At 51.4% G+C, this 26,438-nt stretch overlaps 1 protein-coding gene across 2 annotated transcripts in view; it reads left to right on the forward strand.

Annotated features, from left to right (window-relative positions):
• The window catches only part of TRIM29 (tripartite motif containing 29), a 65,594-nt gene extending 41,056 nt beyond the window's left edge, over positions 1-24,538 (forward strand). Inside the window, exons 6-10 of one of the 2 annotated variants that reach the window (XM_066606087.1) lie at positions 8,254-8,337; positions 11,505-11,564; positions 19,186-19,278; positions 21,455-21,531; positions 23,323-24,538. In XM_066606087.1, the coding sequence (XP_066462184.1) occupies positions 8,254-8,337; positions 11,505-11,564; positions 19,186-19,278; positions 21,455-21,531; positions 23,323-23,382 (374 nt within the window). In that variant the 3' untranslated portion in view covers positions 23,383-24,538. The remainder of the gene's footprint in view (positions 1-8,253; positions 8,338-11,504; positions 11,565-19,185; positions 19,279-21,454; positions 21,532-23,322) is intronic. The other variant, XM_066606088.1, reaches the window with a different exon arrangement.
• Positions 24,539-26,438: the final 1,900 nt, after the last annotated feature.

Genomic DNA, 26,438 nt, shown 5'->3' on the forward strand with positions numbered 1-26,438 from the left:
GAATCTCACGTCGGCTCGGTGTTCGCTTCTTTTTAATGGAGTCATGCACACCAGCGAAGTCAGACATCTCTAAGGGCTTCCCAATCCATCATACGACCATTAATGGTACCACTGAAAAAAACAACAAGCCCCCGAGCAGCCGTGTAAGCGGGAAAAATGAGAGTGAAGCAAAAAAAAGCGCTGCGGTGGGAAGGGGTTAAACGGTCATCTTAACACATCCTCTCCTCTACCCGATTAAATCAATATGTACTTAATCCTTTCCTATGTTTTGAGTATATAATTGTAATCCTACCGGCAGAATAATGAGAGGAGGGCAGCGGGGAGCGGGGGTCCGTCTGGAGGGAGCGCTCAATCAGAGCCGCTCATTAGCTGGAAAGCTCTGAGCAAACATTATAAGAGCGTACGGCCGGTCTGTGCATATTAATGAGCAGACGGAAGGAAGAGCCTGAATGGGCAGAACAGGAGAGCCGCTCTGTTACCAATTAGTTACTTGCAGAAAAGTGCAGACCCCAATAGTTTGCTGGACTTCAATAGTTTTGGGGAGGGGTAAGCCCGCTGTTCCCTCATGTAGCGTCCCATTGATCCCTCATGTAGAGTCCCGCTGGTCCCTTATGTAGCGTCCCGCTGGTCCCTTATGTAGCGTCCCGCTGGTCCCTCATGTAGCGTCCCACTGATCCCTCATGTAGCGTCCCGCTGATCCCTCATGTAGCGTCCCATTGATCCCTCATGTAGCGTCCCATTGATCCCTCATGTAGCGTCCCATTGATCCCTCATGTAGCGTCTCATTGATCCCGCATGTAGTGTTCCGCTGGTCCCTCATGTAATGTCCCGCTGATCCCTCATGTAGCGTCCTGCTGATCCCTCATGTAGCGTCCTGCTGATCCCTCATGTAGCGTCCTGCTGATCCCTCATCTAGCGTCCCGCTGATCCCTCATGTAGCGTCCCGCTGATCCCTCATGTAGCGTCCCGCTGATCCCTCATGTAGCGTCCCGCTGATCCCTCATGTAGCGTCCCGCTGATCCCTCATGTAGCGTCCCACTGATCCCTCATGTAGCGTCCCGCTGATCCCTCATGTAGCATCCCACTGATCCCTCATGTAGCGTCCTGCTGATCCCTCATGTAGCATCCCGCTTATCCCTCATGTAATGTCCCGCTGATCCGTCATGTAACGTCCCGCTGATCCCTCAAGTACCGTCCCTCTGATCCCTCCCGCTGATCCCTTATGTAGCATCCCACTGATCCTTGATGTAACGTCCCGCTGATCCCTCATGTAGTGTCCTGCTGATCCCTCATGTAGCGTCCTGCTGATCCCTCATGTAGCGTCCTGCTGATCCCTCATGTAGCGTCCATCTGGTCCCTCATGTAGCGTCCTGCTGATCCCTCATGTAGCGTCCCGCTAATCCCTCATGTAATGTCCCGCTGATCCCTCATGTAACGTCCCGCTGATCCCTCAAGTAGTGTCCCGCTGATCCCTCATGTAGCGTCCCGCCGATCCCTCATGTAGCGTCCCGCCGATCCCTCATGTAGCGTCCCGCTGATCCCTCACGTAGCGTCCCGCTGATCCCTCACGTAGCGTCCCACTGATCCCTTATGAAGCGTCCCGCTGATCCCTCATGTAACGTCCCGCTGATCCCTCATGTAGCATCCCGCTCATCCCTCATGTAACGTCCCGCTGTTCCATCATGTAATATCCCGCTGATCCCTCAAGTAGCGTCCCGCTGATCCCTCATGTAGCGTCCCACTGATCCCTCATGTAGCGTCCTGCTGATCCCTCATGTAGCATCCCGCTTATCCCTCATGTAATGTCCCGCTGATCCGTCATGTAACGTCCCGCTGATCCCTCAAGTAGCGTCCCTCTGATCCCTCCCGCTGATCCCTTATGTAGCATCCCACTGATCCTTGATGTAACGTCCCGCTGATCCCTCATGTAGTGTCCTGCTGATCCCTCATGTAGCGTCCTGCTGATCCCTCATGTAGCGTCCTGCTGATCCCTCATGTAGCGTCCATCTGGTCCCTCATGTAGCGTCCTGCTGATCCCTCATGTAGCGTCCCGCTAATCCCTCATGTAATGTCCCGCTGATCCCTCATGTAACGTCCCGCTGATCCCTCAAGTAGTGTCCCGCTGATCCCTCATGTAGCGTCCCGCCGATCCCTCATGTAGCGTCCCGCCGATCCCTCATGTAGCGTCCCGCTGATCCCTCACGTAGCGTCCCGCTGATCCCTCACGTAGCGTCCCACTGATCCCTTATGAAGCGTCCCGCTGATCCCTCATGTAACGTCCCGCTGATCCCTCATGTAGCATCCCGCTCATCCCTCATGTAACGTCCCGCTGTTCCATCATGTAATATCCCGCTGATCCCTCAAGTAGCGTGCCGCTGATCCCTCATGTAGCGTCCCGCTGATCCCTCATGTAACGTCCTGCTGATCCCTCATGTAGCGTCCCGCTGATCCCTCATGTAGCGTCCCGCTGATCCCTCATGTAGCGTCCCACTGATCCCTCATGTAGCGTCCCGCTGATCCCTCATGTAGCGTCCCACTGATCCCTCATGTAGCGTCCCGCTGATCCCTCATGTAGCATCCCGCTTATCCCTCATGTAATGTCCCGCTGATCCGTCATGTAACGTCCCGCTGATCCCTCAAGTAGCGTCCCTCTGATCCCTCCCGCTGATCCCTTATGTAGCATCCCACTGATACTTGATGTAACGTCCCGCTGATCCCTCATGTAGTGTCCTGCTGATCCCTCATGTAGCGTCCCGCTTATCCCTCATGTAGCGTCCCGCTGGTCCCTCATGTAACGTCCCGCTGATCCCTTATGTAGTGTCCTGCTGATCCCTCGTGTAGTGTCCTGCTGATCCCTCATGTAGCGTCCCGCTTATCCCTCATGTAGCGTCCTGCTGATCCCTCATGTAGCATCCCGCTGATCCCTCATGTAACGTCCCGCTGATCCCTCATGTAGTCTCCTGCTGATCCCTCATGTAGCGCCCCGCTGATCCCTGATGTAGCGTCCCGCTGGTCCCTCATGTAGCGTCCCGCTGATCCCTCATGTAACGTCCCGCTGATCCCTCATGTAGCGTCCCGCTTATCCCTCTTGTATTGTCCCGCTGATCCCTCATGTAACGTCCCGCTGATCCCTCATGTAACGTCCCGCTGATCCCTCATGGAACGTCTCGCTGATCCCTCAAGTAGCGTCCCGCTGATCCCTCATGTAGCGTCCCGCTGTTCCCTTATGTAGCGTCCCGCTGATCCCTCATGTAACGTCCCGCTGATCCCTCATGTAGTGTCCCGCTGATCCCTCATGTAGTGTCCCGCTGATCCCTCATGTAGCGTCCCCCTGATCCCTCATGTAGCGTCCCGCTGTTCCCTCATGTAGCGTCCCGCTGATCCCTCATGTAGCGTCCCGCTGATCCCTCACGTAGCGTCCCGCTGATCCCTCACGTAGCGTCCCACTGATCCCTTATGAAGCGTCCCGCTGATCCCTCATGTAACGTCCCGCTGATCCCTCATGTAGCATCCCGCTCATCCCTCTTGTAATGTCCCGCTAATCCCTCATGTAACGTCCCGCTGTTCCCTCATGTAATGTCCCGCTGATCCCTCAAGTAGCGTGCCGCTGATCCCTCATGTAGCGTCCCGCTGATCCCTTATGTAGCGTCTCGCTGATCCCTCATGTAATGTCCCGCTGATCCCTCATGTAGCGTCCCGCTGATCCCTCATGTAGCGTCCCGCTGATCCCTCATGTAGCGTCCCGCTGATCCCTCATGTAGCGTCCCGCTGATCCCTCATGTAGCGTCCCGCTGATCCCTTATGTAGCATCCCGCTGATCCCTCATGTAGTGTCCCGCTGATCCCTCATGTAGCGTCCCGCTTATCCCTCATGTAGCGTCCCGCTTATCCCTCATGTAGCGTCCCGCTGGTCCCTCATGTAGCGTCCTGCTGATCCCTCATGTAGTGTCCTGCTGATTCCTCATGTAGTGTCCCGCTTATCCCTCATGTAGCGTCCCACTGATCCCTCATGTAGCGTCCCGCTGATCCCTCATGTAACGTCCCGCTGATCCCTTATGTAGTGGCCTGCTGATCCCTCGTGTAGTGTCCTGCTGATCCCTCATGTAGTGTCCCGCTGATCCCTCATGTAGCGTCCCCCTGATCCCTCATGTAGCGTCCCACTGATCCCTCATGTAGCGTCCCGCTGATCCCTCATGTAACGTCCCGCTGATCCCTTATGTAGTGGCCTGCTGATCCCTCGTGTAGTGTCCTGCTGATCCCTCATGTAGTGTCCCGCTTATCCCTCATGTAGCGTCCTGCTGATCCCTCATGTAGCATCCCGCTGATCCCTCATGTAACGTCCCGCTGATCCCTCATGTAGTCTCCTGCTGATCCCTCATGTAGCGCCCCGCTGATCCCTGATGTAGCGTCCCGCTGGTCCCTCATGTAGCGTCCCGCTGATCCCTTATGTAGCGTCCCGCTGATCCCTCATGTAACGTCCCGCTGATCCCTCATGTAGCGTCCCGCTTATCCCTCTTGTATTGTCCCGCTGATCCCTCATGTAACGTCCCGCTGATCCCTCATGTAACGTCCCGCTGATCCCTCATGGAACGTCTCGCTGATCCCTCAAGTAGCGTCCCGCTGATCCCTCATGTAGCGTCCCGCTGTTCCCTTATGTAGCGTCCCGCTGATCCCTCATGTAACGTCCCGCTGATCCCTCATGTAGTGTCCCGCTGATCCCTCATGTAGTGTCCCGCTGATCCCTCATGTAGTGTCCCGCTGATCCCTCATGTAGCGTCCCGCTGATCCCTCATGTAGCGTCCCGCTGATCCCTCATGTAGCGTCCCCCTGATCCCTCATGTAGCGTCCCACTGATCCCTCATGTAGCGTCCCGCTGATCCCTCATGTAGCGTCCCGCTGATCCCTCACGTAGCGTCCCGCTGATCCCTCACGTAGCGTCCCACTGATCCCTTATGAAGCGTCCCGCTGATCCCTCATGTAACGTCCCGCTGATCCCTCATGTAGCATCCCGCTCATCCCTCTTGTAATGTCCCGCTAATCCCTCATGTAACGTCCCGCTGTTCCCTCATGTAATGTCCCGCTGATCCCTCAAGTAGCGTGCCGCTGATCCCTCATGTAGCGTCCCGCTGATCCCTTATGTAGCGTCTCGCTGATCCCTCATGTAATGTCCCGCTGATCCCTCATGTAGCGTCCCGCTGATCCCTCATGTAGCGTCCCGCTGATCCCTCATGTAGCGTCCCGCTGATCCCTCATGTAACGTCCCGCTGATCCCTTATGTAGCGTCCCGCTGATCCCTTATGTAGCATCCCGCTGATCCCTCATGTAGTGTCCCACTGATCCCTCATGTAGCGTCCCGCTTATCCCTCATGTAGCGTCCCGCTTATCCCTCATGTAGCGTCCCGCTGGTCCCTCATGTAGCGTCCTGCTGATCCCTCATGTAGTGTCCTGCTGATTCCTCATGTAGTGTCCCGCTTATCCCTCATGTAGCGTCCCGCTGGTCCCTCATGTAATGTCCCGCTGATCCCTCATGTAGCGTCCTGCTGATCCCTCATGTAGCGTCCCCCTGATCCCTCATGTAGTGTCCCACTGATCCCTCATGTAATGTCCCGCTGATCCCTCATGTAGCGTCCCCCTGATCCCTCATGTAGCGTCCCCCTGATCCCTCATGTAGCGTCCCACTGATCCCTCATGTAGCGTCCCGCTGATCCCTCATGTAGCGTCCCGCTGATCCCTCATGTAGCGTCCCGCTGATCCCTCATGTAACGTCCCGCTGATCCCTCATGTAGCATCCTACTGATCCCTCATGTAACGGCCGGCTTAGCCCTCTTGTAATGTCCCCCTGATCCGTCATGTAATGTCCCCCTGATCCCTCATGTAATGTCCCGCTGATCCCTCAAGTAGCATCCCGCTGATCCCTCAAGTAGCATCCCGCTGATCTCTCATGTAGCGTCCCGCTGATCCCTTATGTAGCGTCCCGCTGATCCCTCATGTAATGTCCCGCTGATCCCTCATGTAGTGTCCTGCTGATCCCTGCTGTAGCGTCCCGCTTATCCCTCCTGTAGCGTCCCGCTGATCCCCCATGTAACGTCCTGCTGATCCCTCATGTAACGTCCCGCTGATCCCTCATGTAGTTTCCTGCTGATCCCTCCTGTAGCGTCCCGCGGATCCCTTATGTAGCGTCCCGCGGATCCCTCATGTAGCGTCCCGCTGATCCCTCATGTAGCGTCCCGCTGATCCCTCATGTAACGTCCCGCTGATCCCTCATGTAACGTCCCGCTGATCCCTCATGTAGCGTCCCGCTGATCCCTCATGTAGCGTCCCGCTGATCCCTCATGTAGCGTCCCGCTGATCCCTCATGTAACGTCCCGCTGATCCCTCATGTAGCATCCTACTGATCCCTCATGTAACGGCCGGCTTAGCCCTCTTGTAATGTCCCCCTGATCCCTCATGTAATGTCCCGCTGATCCCTCATGTAATGTCCCGCTGATCCCTCAAGTAGCATCCCGCTGATCCCTCATGTAGCGTCCCGCTGATCCCTCATGTAGCGTCCCGCTGATCCCTTATGTAGCGTCCCGCTGATCCCTCATGTAACGTCCCGCTGATCCCTCATGTAGCGTCCTGCTGATCCCTGCTGTAGCGTCCCGCTTATCCCTCCTGTAGCGTCCTGCTGATCCCTCCTGTAGCGTCCCGCTGATCCCTCATGTAGCATCCCGCTGGTCCCTCATGTAGCGTCCCGCTGATCACTCATGTAGCGTCCCGCTGATCCCTCATGTAGCGTCCCGCTCATCCCTCATGTAACGTCCCGCTGATCCCTCATGTAGCGTCCTACTGATCCCTCATGTAGCGTCCCACTTATCCATCTTGTAATGTCCCGCTAATCCCCCATGTAATGTCCCGCTAATCCCCCATGTAACGTCCCGCTGATCCCTCATGTAACGTCCCGCGGATCCCTCATGTAGCGTCCCGCGGATCCCTTATGTAGCGTCCCGCTTATCCCTCTTGTAATGTCCCGCTAATCCCTCATGTAACGTCCCGCGGATCCCTCATGTAGCGTCCCGTGGATCCCTTATGTAGCGTCCCACTGATCCCTCATGTAACTCAAGTAGCGTCCCGCTGATCCCTCAAGTAGCGTCCCGCTGATCCCTCATGTAGTGTCCCTCTGATCCCTCATGTAGTGTCCCGCTGATCCCTCATGTAGTGTCCCTCTGATCCCTCATGTAGCGTCCCACTGATCCCTCATGTAACTCAAGTAGCGTCCCGCTGATCCCTCAAGTAGTGTCCCGCTGATCCCTCATGTAGTGTCCCTCTGATCCCTCATGTAGTGTCCCTCTGATCCCTCATGTAGTGTCCCGCTAATCTCTAATGTAGCGTCCTGCCGATCCCTCATGTAACGCCCGGCTGATCCCTTATGTAGCGTCCCGCTGATCCCTTATGTAGCGTCCCGCTGATCCCTCATGAAGTGTCCCGCTGATCCCTCATGTAGCGTCCCGCTGATCCCTAATGTAGCGTCCCGCTGATCCCTTATGTAGCATGCCGCTGATCCCTCATGTAGCGTCCTGCCAATCCCTCATGTAGCGTCCCGCCGATCCCTCATGTAACGTCCCGCTGATCCCTTATGTAGCGTCCCGCCGATCCCTCATGTAACGTCCCGCCGATCCCTCATGTAACGTCCCGCTGATCCCTTATGTAGCGTCCCTCATGTAACGTCCCGCTGATCCCTGAAGTAGCGTCCCGCCGATCCCTCATGTAACGTCCCGCCGATCCCTCATGTAGCGTCCCGCTGATCCCTCATGTAGTGTTCCGCTGATCCCTCATGTAGCGTCCCGCCGATCCCTCAAGTAACGTCCCGCCGATCCCTCATGTAGCGTCCCGCTGATCCCTCATGTAGCATCCTGCTGATCCCTCATGTAACGTTCCGCTGATCCCTCATGTAGCGTCCCGCTGATCCCTCATGTAGCGTCCCGCTGATCCCTCATGTAGTGTTCCGCTGATCCCTCATGTAGCGTCCCGCCGATCCCTCAAGTAACGTCCCGCCGATCCCTCATGTAGCGTCCCGCTGATCCCTCATGTAGCATCCCGCTGATCCCTCATGTAACGTCCCGCTGATCCCTCATGTAGCGTCCCGCTGATCCCTCATGTAACGTCCCGCTGATGACGCTTCTATATTCAGTTCTAACATCTTGGATCGTGTTTTAAGTGTTTCCTGTAATCTCAGATTGGCGCAGTAAGAGCAGACTGTGTCTTTTCTCTCCAGGTAACCGTCAGTCCTACCAGCCGTCGCAGGCCCGCTCGCTAACCGACTCTGCCGCAGGCATGAACAGCATCTATGGAAACAAAGGTACGAAGTCTTACTGGGGGGAAGCCTTGTGTAGCCGGGATTCCCTCTGCATATAACATGCAGGTTGTTCGGTCACGACTGACACTAACGAGCCCCGGGGGCGACTTTATATCCAAGATGCAGGATTTTACTCTTAGTGTTATAAGACTGAAGTGGATACAGAATAAGATGGCAGGCAGTGTAAGCAGAGGCGGCATAGCCACCCACTCCCCGCTGCTATACCCCGCTCTTGAGAGAACATGGTGGTTGTTGGGGTGCTCCATGGGGGTCGTTCTTTTAGCCGAAGCCAAGAGGTGAACTTGGTGCAGATCTTGGCACTGCGTATTTTTAAAGAATAGCCATAAAGGTCAGCTGATCAATTCCTGCAACCCTCATACAAATGCATGGAGCAGTCACCGAAACGTCTGCAGCCAATCTGCCGGCTCCTTCTAGAAGGGAAGCGATGTTAGTGGAAGCAATAAGAAAGTAACTTTCTTTTCTGGAAAGTTTAGAGGAGACATGAAACTTTCGGCACTTATAACTTTCTGTTGGTCGCCGGCCATCTGTGAGAGAAGGTCGGCCGTTACCATTAGCTTCCTCTTTGTGGGCGGCTCAGAGGAACCGAGCGAAATCCTTGCAGAGCAGCTTTAATCTCAGCCGACAACAGTAAGTTGTCATATGTTGGCGGCCGGCAGCGTTTGAGGAAGATTACGGAATATTGGCGATTTCATTCTTCAGACTCTATCTAATTGAGGAAACACAACTGCAGTTAATGGGGGGGTCCTGGGCTTTGGTGGCCCATCCTCACATGAGCCATGGGAAGAGGCCGTCACAGAGGCAGCTTCCATCAGCAGATCGCCGGGGACCCCCGGTGGGGGACCCTCACTTACCAATCCTGAGGATAAGTAATCGGTATTGCAGGGTGGATTTACATGGGCAAGTTTCCTGCACGATTTCTGTGTGCCCAGAAGATGCCCAGAAAAGAACCCATTGTTTGTAATGGGGGTTTTACACGTTCAATTGTTCTTTCTCAGCGCTGCAAGAAGAAGCAATGCGATAGAATGATTGCAGCATGTCCTGTTTCTCATTAGTCCCTGCAGGTTTCATGCTAGTGCAATGCGATTTTTTATTTTTTTTTGCTCCCTTAGAGAAGAATGGGCAATTTTCGAGAACATCACGAGTGCTATGATGCAGTTTTCTCACAATGCATCACTCTCATAAAAATCACTTCTTGGACCGATCGCACGAACCCCCCCACCTTGTTAATGCGCCCTCAGCCCCTAGAAACCCCTTTTTCCACATTCACACGGAGCAGAAATGCTGCAGATATTCTTCCACAGGAAAAAAAAAAACAGGTCAAAATCTGCATGGTGGATCCTGTGGATCTGGTGGATCCTGTGGATCTTGACTCATATTCAGGAGTGAATCCGCAGCGGATTTCAGTCTGCACATGATGGTGCTCCTCTCACCTCCGGATACTGAATGCTGCCAGCACCAACGGGGCAGAGCACCCATCAGCCACTACTGTGCACCGCTGGCGCCGGTCAGAAGTGGCATCACCCAACCAGCAGCATTCCATAGCGGTCGCTGGGTGGCGGGGTCCACTGCCCTCATGCGGCTGGCAGCGGCACAGTATCGGGAGGTGAGGAGCGCCGTCATGCGCAGACTGACTTCAGCTGCGGATTCCCTGCCGCACCAATGCTGTGGATTTTGATGCAGATCTTCCCGCTACATTTGAATCAATTTAAGTCTAACATGGCGGTAACGTCTCATTAGTCGGTGGCTGGACTGCTGGTTAAGGTTAAAGAAGCCCCCGAGGCACCAGAACACCTTGTGCCGAGATACTTTCTTTAGTCTATAGCAGAAGCCTATATACTAGTGATAACCGTGACTTTGAGCTTTAAAAGGGAGCCTGCCCTATAAGGTGCCGCCGCATTGCCCATGGAGTCTGACCGGCGGGCAGCACATTATACAGCAGGAGGAGCCCAGCAGAGCGACATGTAGTTTGTGGAAACCATTCAGTAAAACTTGTAAGTCATTCACTTAAATTTCATTCTATACTAAAGAGTCCAGTGGGCGGTCCTATTTGGTGATCTCAGCCATCTCTAAATGGGTGTGTGTACGGAGATCACTGTCAATCACTGGTAGGTCCGCCCACTGGACTCATAAGTATAGAATGAGATTTAAATGAATGAGTGTCAGGAAGGGTATGATTTCTTCTTAAGGAGAGCACCTAGAAGGTGTGAGGAGACTGATAAGGCCATGCACGCTCCTCTGGGACATATGCAAATAAGGAAGATGGAACAATACTTCTTCAGCGCCACCTATTGGACACCAACATTCCTGCAAGTCAATGACCGACCTTTTGATACAAGGCTTATTAAAAAGTCTGCCATTGACTTGCAGGAATGCTGCCTACCAATAGGGGGCGCTGAAGAGGCATTGCTTCATCTTCCTATTTGATATTTAAATGTATAACTTACAAGTTATACTGAGTGGTTTCCACAAAACTATATATCAACCTGCTGGATAATACGGTCCCTGCAGACAGGACTGCATTGTCAACGCAACATAACTGTTATACGTATCTCATCATGTACAGCGTTGGGACGTGTGAATTCACACACAATTATCGGGCCAGATTTATAAATATTGGCTTAAATAAAGTTACTTTTATACTCGGACAACTCTGGAACTTCTATGCAGGACACTCACCTTTATCCCAACTGATGGAGATAAGCCGGCACTAGAGCTGTCTGACTGTGACTTACCTCCCTGAGCTCATGAATGCTCGGCTGAGCTGAAGACCCACGTGTATGGGAGAGACGGTCTAGACAGCTCGTCCAGTGCCGGCGGTCTCGGGTGTGTCGGCACACTACAGTAGGCTCATGATGTTTGATGGACTTGGTGCCACCTCTTTCCCTTACACCAGTATGTACCAGACTTCTGGCCAGTCATTAATAGACCTACACATCTTACAATCCAACAAGATATACAAAGTATCTAAAATGGATAATACATATGGAAGTGGATACGGTCCATGGCACTGGTGCCAATTTTGGGGGCATTATGAGCCAGTAGTCCGCCCCGATGCGTAACAGAATCTGAGGACGTCTCCAGGGGCATTAGATAAGGTCTTAGTGTTATTCTCCAGGCTATTTCTCATAGGCGAGCTCCTCTTCTTATAGGACCCTACAGGATGTCAGACCATTCTCCCACACCGAGCCGCAAAGCAGACCTTCAGAAAGGTATTCCTACTGGTTCTGGCTGATGTGACTGAGATCTGAATCACAGTGGGAATAATAAATGGGGGTCTTCACCTTGTGATCTGGGGGTTACTATCTGATTTCTGGACACTTAAGGCTCTGTTCTTTGGTGGTGTTCACTTACACTATGTTGACAAAAGTATTGGGACACTCATAGAAAGTAATGAAATTGGATTTTATTCACATTTTTCAATCCAGTGTTGGGCTGCCCCAATGACTGCAGTAATCCTCCGCGGCCGCTTTCTGCCAAATTCCCATAGATATATGGAGGTGACATCCCCCCACCATACCCCGTTGTCAGCTCTATACCTGGTGACATCCACCACCAGACCCTGTTGTCAGCACTACACCTGGTGACATCCCCCCACCAGACCCCGTTGTCAGCTCTTTACCTGGTGACATCCACCACTAGACCCCGTTGTCAGCCCTACACATGGTGACATCCACCACCAGACTCCATTGTCAGCTCCATACCTGGTGACATCCACCACCAGACCCTGTTGTCAGCACTACACCTGGTGACATCCCCCCACCAGACCCCGTTGTCAGCTCTATACCTGGTGACATCCACCACTAGACCCCGTTGTCAGCCCTACACCTGGTGACATCCACCACCAGACTCCATTGTCAGCTCTACACATGGTGACATCCCCCCACCAGACCCCATTGTCAGGTCTACACCTGGTGATATTCCCCACCAGACCCCGTTGTCAGCTCTACACCTGGTGACATCCCCCCACCAGACCAGGTCGTCAGCTCTACACCTGGTGACATTCCCCCACCAGACCCCATTGTCAGCTCTACACCTGGTGACATCCCCCCACCAGACCCCATTGTCAGCTCTACACTTGGTGACATCCCCCCACCAGACCCTGTTGTCAGCTCTACACTTGGTGACATCCCACCACCAGACCCCGTTGTCAGCTCTACACCTGGTGACATTCCCCCACCAGACCCCGTTGTCAGCTCTACACCTGGTGACATTCCCCCACCAGCCCCTGTTATCAGCTCTACACCTGGTGACATCTCCCCACCAGACCCCGTTGTCAGCTCTACACCTGGTGACATCCCCCCACCAGCCCCCGTTATCAGCTCTACACCTGGTGACATCCCCCCACCAGACCCTATTGTCAGCTCTACACATGGTGACACCCCACCACCAGACCCCGTTGTCAGCACTACACCTGGTGACATCCCTACCACCAGACCCCGCTGTCAGCTCTACACCTGGTGACATCCACCACCAGACTCCATTGTCAGCTCTACACCTGGTGACATCGCCCCAGCAGACCCCATTGTCAGGTCTACACCTGGTGACACGCCACCACCAGACCCCGTTGTCAGCACTACACCTCGTGACATCCCTACCACCAGACCCTGTTGTCAGCTCTACACTTGGTGACATCCCCCCACCAGACCCCATAGTCAGGTCTACACCTGGTGATATTCCCCACCAGACCCCGTTGTCAGCTCTACACCTGGTGACATCGCCCCAGCAGACCCCATTGTCAGGTCTACACCTGGTGACACGCCACCACCAGACCCCGTTGTCAGCACTACACCTCGTGACATCCCTACCACCAGACCCCGCTGTTAGCTCTACACCTGGTGACACCCCACCACCAGACCCCGTTGTCAGCTCTACACCTGGTGACATCCCCCCACCAGACCCCATTGTCAGGTCTACAACTGATGATATTCCCCACCAGACCCCGTTGTCAGCTCTACACCTGGTGACATCCCACCACCAGACCCCGTCGTCAGCTCTACACCTGGTGACATCCCCCCACCAGACCAGGTTGTCAGCTCTACACCTGGTGACATTCCCCAACCAGACACCATTGTCAGCTCTACACCTGGTGACATCCCCCCACCAGCCCCCGTTATCAGCTCTACACTTGGTGATATCCCCCCACCAGACCCTGTTGTCAGCTCTACACTTGGTGACATCCCACCACCAGACCCCGTTGTCAGCTCTACACCTGGTGACATTCCCCCACCAGACCCCGTTGTCAGCTCTACACCTGGTGACATTCCCCCACCAGACCCCGTTGTCAGCTCTACACCTGGTGACATCCCACCACCAGACTCCATTGTCAGCTCTACATCTGGTGACATCCCCCCACCAGACCCCATTGTCAGGTCTACACCTGGTGACACGCCACCACCAGACCCCGTTGTCAGCACTACACCTGGTGACATCCCTACCACCAGACCCCGCTGTTAGCTCTACACCTGGTGACACCCCACCACTAGACCGCGTTGTCAGCTCTACACCTGGTGACATCCACCACCAGACTCCATTGTCAGCTCTACACCTGGTGACATCCCCCCACCAGACCCCATAGTCAGGTCTACACCTGGTGATATTCCCCACCAGACCCCGTTGTCAGCTCTACACCTGGTGACATCCCACCACCAGACCCCGTCGTCAGCTCTACACCTGGTGACATCCCCCCACCAGACCAGGTCGTCAGCTCTACACCTGGTGACATTCCCCCCACCAGACCCCATTGTCAGCTCTACACCTGGTGACATCCCCCCACCAGACCCCATTATCAGCTCTACACTTGGTGACATCCCCCCACCAGACCCTGTTGTCAGCTCTACACTTGGTGACATCCCACCACCAGACCCCGTTGTCAGCTCTACACCTGGTGACATTCCCCCACAAGACCCCGTTGTCAGCTCTACACCTGGTGACTTCCCCCCACCAGACCCTGTTGTCAGCTCTACACCTGGTGACATCCCCCCACCAGACCCCGTTGTCAGCTCTACACCTGGTGACATCCCCCCACCAGACCCCGTTGTCAGCTCTACACCTGGTGACATCCCTCCACCAGCCCCCGTTATCAGCTCTACATCTGGTGACATCCCCCCACCAGCCCCCTTTATCAGCTCTACACCTGGTGACACCCCACCACCAGACCCCGTTGTCAGCACTACACCTGGTGACATCCCTACCACCAGACTCCGTTGTCAGCACTACACCTGGTGACATCCCTACCACCAGACCCCGCTGTCAGCTCTACACCTGGTGACACCCCACCACCAGACCCCTTTGTCAGCTCTACACCTGGTGACATCCCTACCACCAGACCCTGTTGTCAGCTCTACACCTGGTGACATCCCTACCACCAGACCCCGTTGTCAGCTCTACACCTGGTGACATCCCTACCACCAGACCCCGTTGTCAGCTCTACACCTGGTGACATCCCTACCACCAGACCCCGTTGTCAGCACTACACCTGGTGACATCCCTACCACCAGACCCCGGTATTAGCTCTACACCTGGTGACATCTGATGGTTTCTGTACTGGGATCTCCTGTGTGATCCTCTCCTTTATACCTACTGCTCACTCATCACCTGACAGTGCTGGATTGGTGGGTGGTTGGGGTGGGGGGGCCAATACTTTTGTCAACATACTGTATGTTATTTTTCTGGTTCTGTTCTAAATTACAAGTCTTATAATTTGTGTTTTTACAAGAAACCGTAATAAATGTAATGTAAAGGCAGCGTTCATATTCTACGGCAGAGATATTATAACATGTTTTATTACTCGCGGTGTAGATGACAAGGACAATGGGAATATTGAGGCGAATTTAGCAAAGGTCTAACCACACTTTTTTGGCACATGTCCTTTTTGGAGTAAAGTTTACATTTTTTGTTAAGCCTCTCGCTATCTTAGTGAAGAGGACTCTGCTGGCACCAGACTCCCTATTGGAAACACATGCATGCATGGCAAGTGTATGGGGAGATCAAGAGGAATAATCATTGGCCAACCATTATCTAAAGTGTATGGCCCGCTTTAGGAATATCTACAGGTTTCTGGTCAACATGCAGGACTAAATGTAGAGTCCGGGAAACAGTCTCCCCGAGCTGCATGACTGCGGGAAGGAGGAGATTGAATGGCAGGGCGGTTGGGCATGTGTGCTCATTGGGGGTAATGGAAATAGTTAAAGGGGTTTCTGGGCAAAAAACTATTGATAACCTATCCTTAGGATAAGTTATCCATAGTTAGTGGTCGCTGTTGGTGCAGCGGGGTGGACGGGCCTCACGGGATGGGGAGAAAGTGCCCTGGCTAACTTCACTCCTGTCGAAATCAATGGGAGCTGAAGCCGCTGTTACACTTCAGTTCCGTCTCCCTTTGCTGATCTGTAGGTCAATAGTTGCCATTTCTAGCGCTGATGTACTTGCATTGAGTTCTAGTCTACTTTAGTGTATGGAACTGATGTGTTGCCGGAACACACAGCTACTTACACCAGTGTTTCCCAACTCCTGTCCTCGAGACCCCCAACAGGTCATGTGTTCAGGATATCTAATTGTAAGAACCCCGGTGGCAATGTCTGAGGACCGACAATAATTACATCACCGCTGCAACACTGAGGAAGTCCTGAAAGCATGACCTGTTGGGGTCCCTGAGGACTGGAGGTGGGACACTATGGCCTGCGCACTGCAGTTCTCTTGAAATGTTGCCTTCGCGCCCCTGCAGTGTGTAGGATCCTGTCTCTTCCAACAGCACATTGGCTCTCTATGGTCTTAAGATCAGCTGATTGGCAGGGGGCCTGGTTGGCAAACCCCTGCTGACAGGGGGCCCTAAGCCTTAATGCCACCTGAGGTGCAGTGTGGAATGCCCTTCCCAACCGGCAAAAAAATCCCATTCACTTTACGGGCATTGAAAGCATCAATACAAAATATACCCAACACATACTTGAACCATTGAGATTTGAAGTAACACTGTAGTGCCCCCAATACTGCCCCCTTTAATGACTCTTAGCAATAATAATAAGCCCCTTAATTGCCTCAGTAATAAGTGACTCCCATAGTGGTCTCAGTTGTAATAGTGACCCCCATAGTGGCCCCAGTAGTAATAGTAACCCCCATAGTGACCCCCATAGTGGCCCTAGTAGTAATATTGACCACTATAGTGACTCTAGTAGTAATAGTGACCCCCTATAGTGGCTCTAGTAGTAATATTGACCACTATAGTGACTCTAGTAGTAATAGTGACCCCCTATAGTGGCTCTAGTAGTAATAGTGACCCCCTATAGTGGCTCTAGTAGTAATAGTAACCCCCATAGTGGCTCTAGTAGTAATAGTGACCCCCATAGTGGCTCTAGTAGTAATAGTGACCACTATAGTGGCTTTAGTAGTATTAGTAACCCCCATAGTGGCTCTAGTAGTAATAGTGACCCCCCTATAGTGGCTCTAGTAGTAATAGTAACCCCCATAGTGGCTCTAGTAGTAATAGTGACCCCCTATAGTGGCTCTCTTAGTAATAGTAACCCCCATAGTGGCTCTAGTAGTAATAGTGACCCCTATAGTGGCTCCAGTAGTAATAGTGACCACTATAGTGGCTTTAGTAGTAATAGTAACCCCCATAGTGGCTCTAGTAGTAATAGTAACACCCATAGTGGCTCTAGTAGTAATAGTGACCCCCATAGTGGCTCTAGTAGTAATAGTAACCCCCATAATGGCTCTACTAGTAATAGTCAGATGCAGTAGACCTTCAGCAAGGCAGCAACCTGACAAGCATTTCACGTACGGGGTCTGTAGCTCCCCTCTGTCATCAGTTTGTGACCCCAGTAGTAATAGTGACCCCCATAGTGGCCCCAGTTGTAATAGTGATCCCCATAGTGGCCCCAGTTGTAATAGTGATCCCCATAGTGGCCCCAGTAGTAATAGTGACCCTTATAGTCGCCCTAGTAGTAATAGTGAGATGCAGTAGACCTCCAGCCAGGCAGCAACCTGACAAGCATTTCACTTACAGGGTCTGTAGCTCCCCTCTGTCATCAGTCTGTGGCCCCTGACCACCGCTTAGCATTTGCACTGGGTGCAGGAATGCAGAGTCCAGAGGGACAGATCAGAGGTCACAGAATGATGACAGCAGCGGCCGTCCAGAGGGGAGCTACAGACCCAGTAAGTAAAATGCTTGGCGGGTTGCTGGCCGGCCGCTTCACAGTTGGCAATTATTTTTTATCGGACATTAGTATGGCCAGTAAAAAATAAATACCGGCTAGGCTGGTGATTTACTGAGTAACCCTCCTAGTAATAGTTCCCCCAGTTGCATCACCAATAGCAATAGTGGGCCCAACAATAACAGTGGCCCCAGTAGAATAGCGCCTCCAGTAGTGGCGCCAATAGTAACAGGGTCCCCAGTAGTTTTAGTGCCCCTGGTAGTGGCCTCAAAAGTAACAGTGCGCCCAGTGGTGCCCCCAGATGTAATAGAGCACCCAATAGCAAGAATGTCTGCATTACTGGCCCCAATAGTAACAGTGCCCCAGTGGTAATAGTACACCTCATAGTGGCCCTAGTAGTAATAGTACCCCCCATAGTGGCCCCAGTAGTAATAGTGTCCCATATAGTGGCCCTAGCAGTAATAGTGACCCCCATAGTGGCCCAAGTAGTAATAGTGACCCATATAGTCGCCCTAGTAGTAATATTGAGATGCAGTAGACCTCAAACCAGGTAGCAACCTGACAAGCATTTTACTGTAGCTCCCCTCTGTCATCAGTCTGTGGCCGCTGACCACCGCTTAGCATCTGCACTGGGTGCAGGAATGCAGAGTCCAGAGGGACAGGTCAGAGGTCACAGAATGATGACAGCAGCGGCCGTCCAATGGTGCCCCCAGATGTACTAGGGCGCCCAATAGCAAGAATGTCTGCATTGGTGGCCCCAATAGTAACAGCGCCCCAGTGGTAATAGTCCCCCCTCCATATTCTGAACCTCAGAGCATCAAGGAGTTTACTCACCCCTACCCCAGCCCCTCTAGTTCCCGTCTGCCACCACTGCTGTAATTAGAACTGTGACCCTTGACCTCTCACCCCTGCATCTGCCTCCTGCATGACCTGTACACATTGCAGATACGAGTGGGGGGGAGGGTCAGGGGTCGCTAATATGGCTGGTAAAAGACAATTCACCAGCCTTTCCACATAATTACTGGCCGAGCCGGTGAGTTACCTACCCTGTAGTCAGTCATTCCGGGCCCCTCATCAGTGCACGGCTGGGTTCCGGCTGGCGAGAGGCACCCACCATGATGACTACAGTACCACGTAATGCGCCAAAGGGAACTCAACGCTTCATTGTTCTAAGGACTCTGACCCTCTCTGCAGCCGGCCCGGATCCAGAATCTTTAACCCTTTATGGAGATCAATAAATTCCATTATGTAAAGTTTATGGTCTTTTGAAACCGTCTAAAAGAAAAACTGTATTTTACACGGAACGAATATCGTTCAAAAAATCGGTGGATCGTGCGAATTTGACCGATAATTGCAATGACCAGGGTTAGTACTGCAGGCTGAGTCCTATTAAAATGAAAGGGATTCAGCCTGCAGTACCAACCCAGGCCACTGCACAATGTATGGAGCTGTCTACTTCCTGCAGCAGAACTACTAGAAGAGGGACAACCCCTTTTTAAGGTTTGGTTACTCGATGGCTTGAGGGCTTCCATGTTGATCCTTCTTGCCCTCACATTATCCTTACTACATATGACTTGACAGGTGCGGCATGAAGGTCAAGGCAATTTCTGGTAAAAGAAACTACTTACCTGCCTGACAGTATCTTTATGGCAGCTTTATATTACTTGTATTTTACTTCTTGTAGGCCCCAACCAAGCACCTTCTTACCAGTTTACATCTACTGTGACAACCACAGAGTCAAGCGGTCAGCAGGACAACAACCTCTTTAACATGAATGGTAACCGTATATCACTTCATATTGTATCATGTATTTGTTTGCTAAGCCTTAGTCAGTGTGGACGATGTTAGGTGGACAGTGACACTGAATGGCCCCTTTAGAAGAGCTCCCAGCCCCTATATTGGACCCCACCCTTTATTACAGCCCCTTTTTTAGAAGCGTGATATCGGTCCACGCTTCCCAGACTGTTATCATGCGTGCTTGTATCAATTCACCCTCACAATTATTCAACCCCCTGAAGAGAATCCCTCATAAGAGCACACCTCTGCAAATCAGCTGTTGTCTGAAGCACACCTGGTGTAACTAATCAAGGGCTTCGTTAGTCGCATCAGGTGTGCTTGAGATTAAACACATCAAATAGCTGGACTGCGAGGGCTTTGTTGACTGTGATATTTGATTTCACGTTAGAAATATGGCTGAAGAGAGCGGTCCAAGAAGTTATAGAAGAGATCATTGCCTTCTGCAAACAAGGAAATACAAAGATACAAGTGTGCTTAGTGTTCCTAGAGATACAGCTAGTTACAGGAACACTGGCTGCACTACCTGGACGTGGCAGAAAGAGGGCGCTATCACTGGCTGCCACCAGATTCCTGAGGGGGCTGGTGATCAAAGCCCCTCGAGTGACTGCAAAAGACCTGCAGCGAGATCTGGTGGCGGCACTGAGGTTTGCATCTGCAAAATAAGGTGCATGCTAAAAGTTGAAGATCTTTCTGGCCAAACTCCAAGCCGTCCACGTCTCCTGACCCAGGAGCGCAAAAAATGCTGAAAATCTTATAAAGAAACAGAGGAGTTCTGGAATTCTGTTCTGCAGAGCGATGAAACAAAACTGGAACTTATCGAGTTTATGGATCGGTGGTACGTCTGGAGGAGGAAGAATGAAGCAGAACCCCCTGCCAACAGTGAAGCATGGCGGTGGCTCAGCGATTCTCTGGTGTTGGAAACCTGCAGCGTCAGGAGGACTAGATGGATTGCATCAAGTATTAGGAGATTCTAGAAGAAAACATAATGTCTTCTGTGAGGAAGCTGAAGCTTGGGTGTCATCCAACAGGAAAATGATCACAAGCAGACCTCTGAGGCCACCAAGGCTTTAGACGAAGGTTCTGGAGTGGCCGTCACAGTCAGCTGACTTGAGCCCATAGAAAATCTTTGGTGGGATGTGAAGAAGGCAACTGCGGCACCCAAACCCAAGAATATTAGTGAGCTGGAGGCCGTTGTCCATGAGGAACGGGGTAAGACGATAACCAGACAGCAGCTTCCCACCAGAAGAACCCACCAACGATGGGCATCTTCCACGTCTCCTGCAGTCTTCATCGCTGGAACCACCAGCAGTTTTGGGATCCATATCCCTGCAGTCCCAGAAGTGAAATGCCACCCAAGTGCCTGAAGAAGGGGCTCACCCCGAAACGCATATCCTAGGCTGGTTTTTAATTAGGGATGAGCGAGTATACTCGCTAAGGCACTACTCACTCGAGTAATGTGCTTTAGACGAGTATCTCCCCGCTCGTCCTTAAAGATTCGGGGGCTGGCGTGGGGCGGGGAGCTGCGGGGGAGAGCGGGCAGGAACGGAGGGGAGATCTCTCTCTCCCTCTCTCCCGCCCGCTCTCCCCTGCTCCCCGACGCGACTCACCTGTCAGCTGCGCCAGCCCCCAAATCTTTAGGGACGAGCGGGGAGATACTCGGCTAAGGCACATTACTCGAGCGAGTAGTGCCTTAGCGAGTATACTCGCTCATCCCTATTTTTAATATATCTAATAAAAGAGAAGTTGGATATTCCGTCGGACCGTCCGCCATCGTTTCTGGAGAGTCGCGCCCATTCACCAGCAGACGGGGCTCCACTAAGTACTGAAGACGCTCGTCATGGGGGATAACTCTGAGCCTGCAGTAGTTGGTGAAAGTGGCGTTTTGTGGTGAATTTGGTGAATCCGCTCGTTACAAGTTCGTCTTTGATTGTCTTTTTTTTCACAAACAGATAAAAATGTGTAACTTTGATAAATGAACTGGATCAGTAATCGTTGGGGATCCTCCTGATTGTAGCTGTATGTAATTGTGTGGATACCTGTAAGCGCCGAGGTTCATCGCCCTGTTGTGTATCTTATGGGGGTCCACCGGTGGCGGGGGTCACTCTGCAGGGTTCACGTCTCTGTACTGATGCAATGCTCACTCTGTCTCCCTTTAGTGTACCCCCTGATGAGCAGACACCAGCCAACAAAGCCCCTGCCACAGACATGGAAATCATCAAAGCAAAGCCTGCTGGTACGTTGGTGGTGGGATTTGTGGTATCTTGTCTTCCTTACAGTTACTTCTAGAATGTGCCGGAGCTTCGAGGATGGAGCGTCGGCTTCTGGATAATCCAGGGCTGGAACTATTTTAATCACGATTTCTCTAGAATCTTCCTCATTTTTTGCCTCCACCTTGTTCTAAAGTCTGGAAAGTCCAACAGTCCGGCACAAATAGACAAGTCCACACCGCATTCACAATCCTCGTATGCCTTGCAGGGTTCATAGGTAGATGCAGCGTCACGGAGTCCAGAATCCTTCATGGGCACGTGATTAGCGGAATGTGTAGAAGCTGGCGGCATCCGTCCGGTGGGCAGCTGTCCAACAGCCTTTATCTATCCAGCATAAAAATGAAACCCCACATTTCGACCTACAAAGAGGTCTTTGTCCAGTGTGGATGGAAGCTGCACAGATTACCGTGTGGCGCTTTGGGTGGCCACCCAGGGTTTAAGGATGCTGGGAATTAGCGGCTACGTAAAGCGCCCAAATGCTTGTGGCACATCACAGTTTTATCGTGTTTTTTCCCACGAAGCTCGGCAATAGCCAAGACTGTGCTGCCCGGTCAGCGGTCCCTGGTCCAAAGATTTGATGCGCAAGTCAGTTTTGACATGATTATTGCTGCAATTCATGGCAAAAACTGTGATAAAACCTGATTGCACAGTGAGTGACCGGACCTGCAGGAGGAGCTGCACAAAGTCACTGATGTTACTGCAGGTCCCTGGGCCACAGAGGAGAGCAGCAAGGAGGTGGAGAGCGAGAGCTAAGTGTATGGGGTCCGCAGCAGTTTAGGGGTCTGCCTGGTCCGTATTTAGTGGCGCTGAGTCTGAATTTCAGGAATCTGGGGTCTAAATCTTTTTAGGGAGCTTTGTCTGGCCTGTATTTAGGGGGTCTTCATTTATTTATGGAGTCTGCATCTGTATTATATAGTTGGAATTTATTTAGGAGGTCTGATGTTAATTAGGGGTCCCATCTGGGACTGTAGAGTATATAGAAGGTCCGGGGCTTGAAATTGTTTAGGAGTTTTGTATCTAGTGTCCAAAATCTGAATTATTTAAGGGGTCTGCTGGCCTGAACAGCACATGACCGCTGCTGCAGCTTCCTGGCCTGGGGTAGTGGGGTCTGCAGCAGCTGACCAGTGCCTGCTCCAGGTCTCCCCCCTGAGGTCACATTTATAGGCTTCCCATGCCTACTTATGGGACGTCACAGCCGCTGCAGCCAATAACAGAGCTTAGTGCTTGATTGCTGAACTGTTATTGGCTGCAGCGCCTGTGATGTCACATAAACTGGGCGGGACTTCAGCTTGTAAAAAGGGCAGCAGAGGAGCGAGCATCGGCATGGGGCACAGCGGGAGCGATGAGTGTACGCCGGTTGTTGTTTTACTGCATGGGAAATAGACTTTTAGTGAAAAAATATAACTCAGACCGTCCTTTAAAGGGGGTTTCAAGCACTAAACTATTGATAAGCTATCCTCCGGCTAGGTGGGCCACTGCATGGGATCCCTGCCGATCAGCTCATTGAAGTGCTGCGGCCTCTCCTCAGGATAGGCCATCAATAGTATGGTGCTGGAGGACCCCTTTAATGCTCCACTGCTGTCACTTCCTACATATGTTGGCAGCGGTCCAGTGTGATGTAGCGAGCGCCGTCATATTAATACAAATTGTGATTACATTATTAGAGCAGGATCCACATTATAAATCTGTATAATACATTTCAGTCTGCAGAAAACAATTAAAGTCATTAACACTTATGGCTTCTTTGCTTCCAACAGACCCAGCAACGCCCTTTCTATGTGAATAAAGGAAACGCTTCCAACACTGAATCTCCGTAAATCCCTCGGACGGCGGCAGCCTAAGACGCTCTCACCACAGCTCTTTGTCGGTGGGGCGAGGGTGGGGAGCTCGGCTTAATTCTTTCACTAGTATCGCAGTTGGATGTGTTGTGACTGGATCTGGCTGGGAGGGAAAATAAAAGGTTTTCTTCTCGCCATCGGCAATAATCACGTACTGGAATTCCTGGGTGGGTCGGGGCTTGGATGAATCTCTGTTAACCCTTCACTGCTGATGTGGAAAGACGTCTGAACAGCGCAGTGACTGAGGACTGAGATGCTTCACGCCCGGACATGTTACTAAATGTTGTTATTGTTTGATCTCGCTACATTGTAGCCTTTATATCTTGATACATATTCCTTTCCATCACCTCAAGCATCTAACTGAATGCAAAGCTTCTCCATGACTTCTTCTCCCCTCGTTCCTCCACTTGTTTCCTCTCTGAATTCGCCTCTCCTAAGCGCCCCGTCCGTTTATCCGCTCTGCCCATTACACTCCGCAGGCGGCGCGGGCTCCATTTTTCACAGCTTCCTCCCAGTGTAATCTGCACAGCTCAGAGGCTCGGCCCTTCTGCTTCTTTTCCTCCAGATGCTTTTGTGAAATTCAAAAAAAAAAAAAATCAATTTTAGCTAATGCCAGATTTATCTGCGGCATCCTTGAATGGAATAAGCTTGTGGTCTGTCGCCGCGCCGCGCGCTTCCTGCTGCCTTTGGCTATTGTGCAGCATGGTGTCAATATCATTTTATCTAGTCTGTTCTAGGAATATTGATGACAAATTAGAAGCGGTCAGCGGAAATGATGAGATTGCCGTAATGTCACAATAAAACGACTGTTTTTTCCTTAAGAAATAGCCGGGCTCAGGAGAGCGAATCTTCAGAAGGCAACCTGACTGCGCAGACACTTACAATCCGCAATGTGCTGCTAGCCAGATAAAGGGGTCTCTTCATAAACCACATTAACTCATGAAAGTGCCCCTCCGGGAATCTATCCGGGGGCGCCGGGACAATCCTTAGTTAAGGCAAATTGACCAGAATTTCACCCAAAAAGCTGCTAATATGGCAGATAATGTAAAGATCACATGCTGGCCGGCTGTTAAAGATCTATCTATCTCATATCTATCTATCTATCTATCTATCTATCTATCTATCTATCTATCTATCTATCTATCTATCTATCTATCTATCTATCTATCTATCTATCTATCTATCTATCTCCTATCTATCTCTATCTCTCTCTCTATCTATCACATATCTATCTATCTATCTATCTATCTATCTATCTATCTATCTATCTATCTATCTATCTATCTATCTATCTATCTATCTCTATCTCTCTCTCTATCTATCACATATCTATCTATCTATCTATCTATCTATCTATCTATCTATCTATCTATCTATCTATCTATCTATCTATCTATCTATCTATCTATCTATCTCTATCTCTCTCTCTATCTATCACATATCTATCTATCTATCTATCTATCTATCTCCTATCTATCTACTATCTATCTATCTATCTATCTATCTATCTCCTATCTATCTCATATCTATCTATCTATCTATCTCCTATCTATCTCTATCTCTCTCTCTATCTATCACATATCTATCTATCTATCTATCTATCTATCTATCTATCTATCTATCTATCTATCTATCTATCTATCTATCTATCTATCTATCTCCTATCTATCTATCTATCTATCTCCCTCCTATCTATCTCATATCTCTCTATCTATCTATCCATCCCCCCCTACCCCCAGAACATGCAGACATCTTGAGTCCCTGTATATGATGTTATTTCGATGTTCAGTGTTTGATATCTGATGGTCGGTGACGACTCCTCTAGGTTTTTCTATTTCTATTGACCTATCAAGTTTTCCTTGCAGCCAATCAACAGAGCTCTACCCCCCCACCCCCCCACCCCCCCACCAGCCCATCAACTATACATCATAATTGGTAAAACAGTTCTACTAATGGCTTGTGGACTCTCTTCTATAGTATGAAACACTTGTAAGTGAGGCGCGGTACAATACTTTTTTAGTATCTGATTTTGGCTAATAGTTAGAGATTCTCTCTATTTTTTCATATTTTACCAATTTAGTCCTCCTTTCAGTATAATAGTTGGACCAAACATGAAATAATAGAGAGTGATATGTCATATATGATATTTTGGACCATAAATGCTGATTTCCCCCCAAACATCCTGTAGGGTAGTTTGTTGCTGTTGTGTCTTCTGTATGACCTTACAAATAAACTCTGAATGGACGGTACGAGGCCCGCAACGAGGAGCTTTCTTTCCATTACCGGTAATTTAGGTCTAACAGCAGTCAGCGGTTCGCTTGAGTATCTCTATTAACTACATACCATAATACACACATATAATGTAAAGGTTTCTATGTAGAAACAACCAATTGTTATAGTGCCACACAATATATTCAGTTCATAACTAGAGATGACCGAGTACACTCGCTAAGGCACTGCTCGCTCGAGTAATGTGCCTAGCCGAGTATCTCCCCGCTCGTCCCGAAAGATTTGGGTGCCGGCACGGAGCGGGGAGCTGCGGGGGAGAGCGGGGAGGAACGGAGGGGAGATCTCTCTCTCCCTCTCTCCCGCCCGCTCTGCCCCGCTCCCCGCCACAACTCACCTGTCAGCCGCAGCGGCACCCGAATCTTTATGGACGAGCGGGGAGATACTTGGCTAAGGCACATTACTCGAGCGAGTAGTGCCTTAGCTAGTATACTCGCTCATCTCTATTCATAACCCATAGCATTGAGGTGCTTCATCTCTTAAAGAGGACCTGTCATGCATCTATGCGGTGGCGGCTGCATGGCTCTACCAGCGCGGCCCTGCTGACTCTATGGCCGCACGCGCTTTCTGATATCCATTGCTGTTGATCTGATTCTTCTAATGAAGGATCGGGCCGGGGTGGAAGTTGGGCTGGCCCCTCATTGGCTGGCACAGTGGAGGTCGGCTCTGTCTGACCCACAACAGATACCCCTCTTGGGGTCATGGTAGCTTTCTCAGCCGTAGGGGGATGTAGAGTCATTAGCGCCTCT

Source organism: Eleutherodactylus coqui, chromosome 6 (genome assembly GCF_035609145.1).
Source record: "Eleutherodactylus coqui strain aEleCoq1 chromosome 6, aEleCoq1.hap1, whole genome shotgun sequence".
Classification (NCBI taxonomy): domain Eukaryota; kingdom Metazoa; phylum Chordata; class Amphibia; order Anura; family Eleutherodactylidae; genus Eleutherodactylus; species Eleutherodactylus coqui.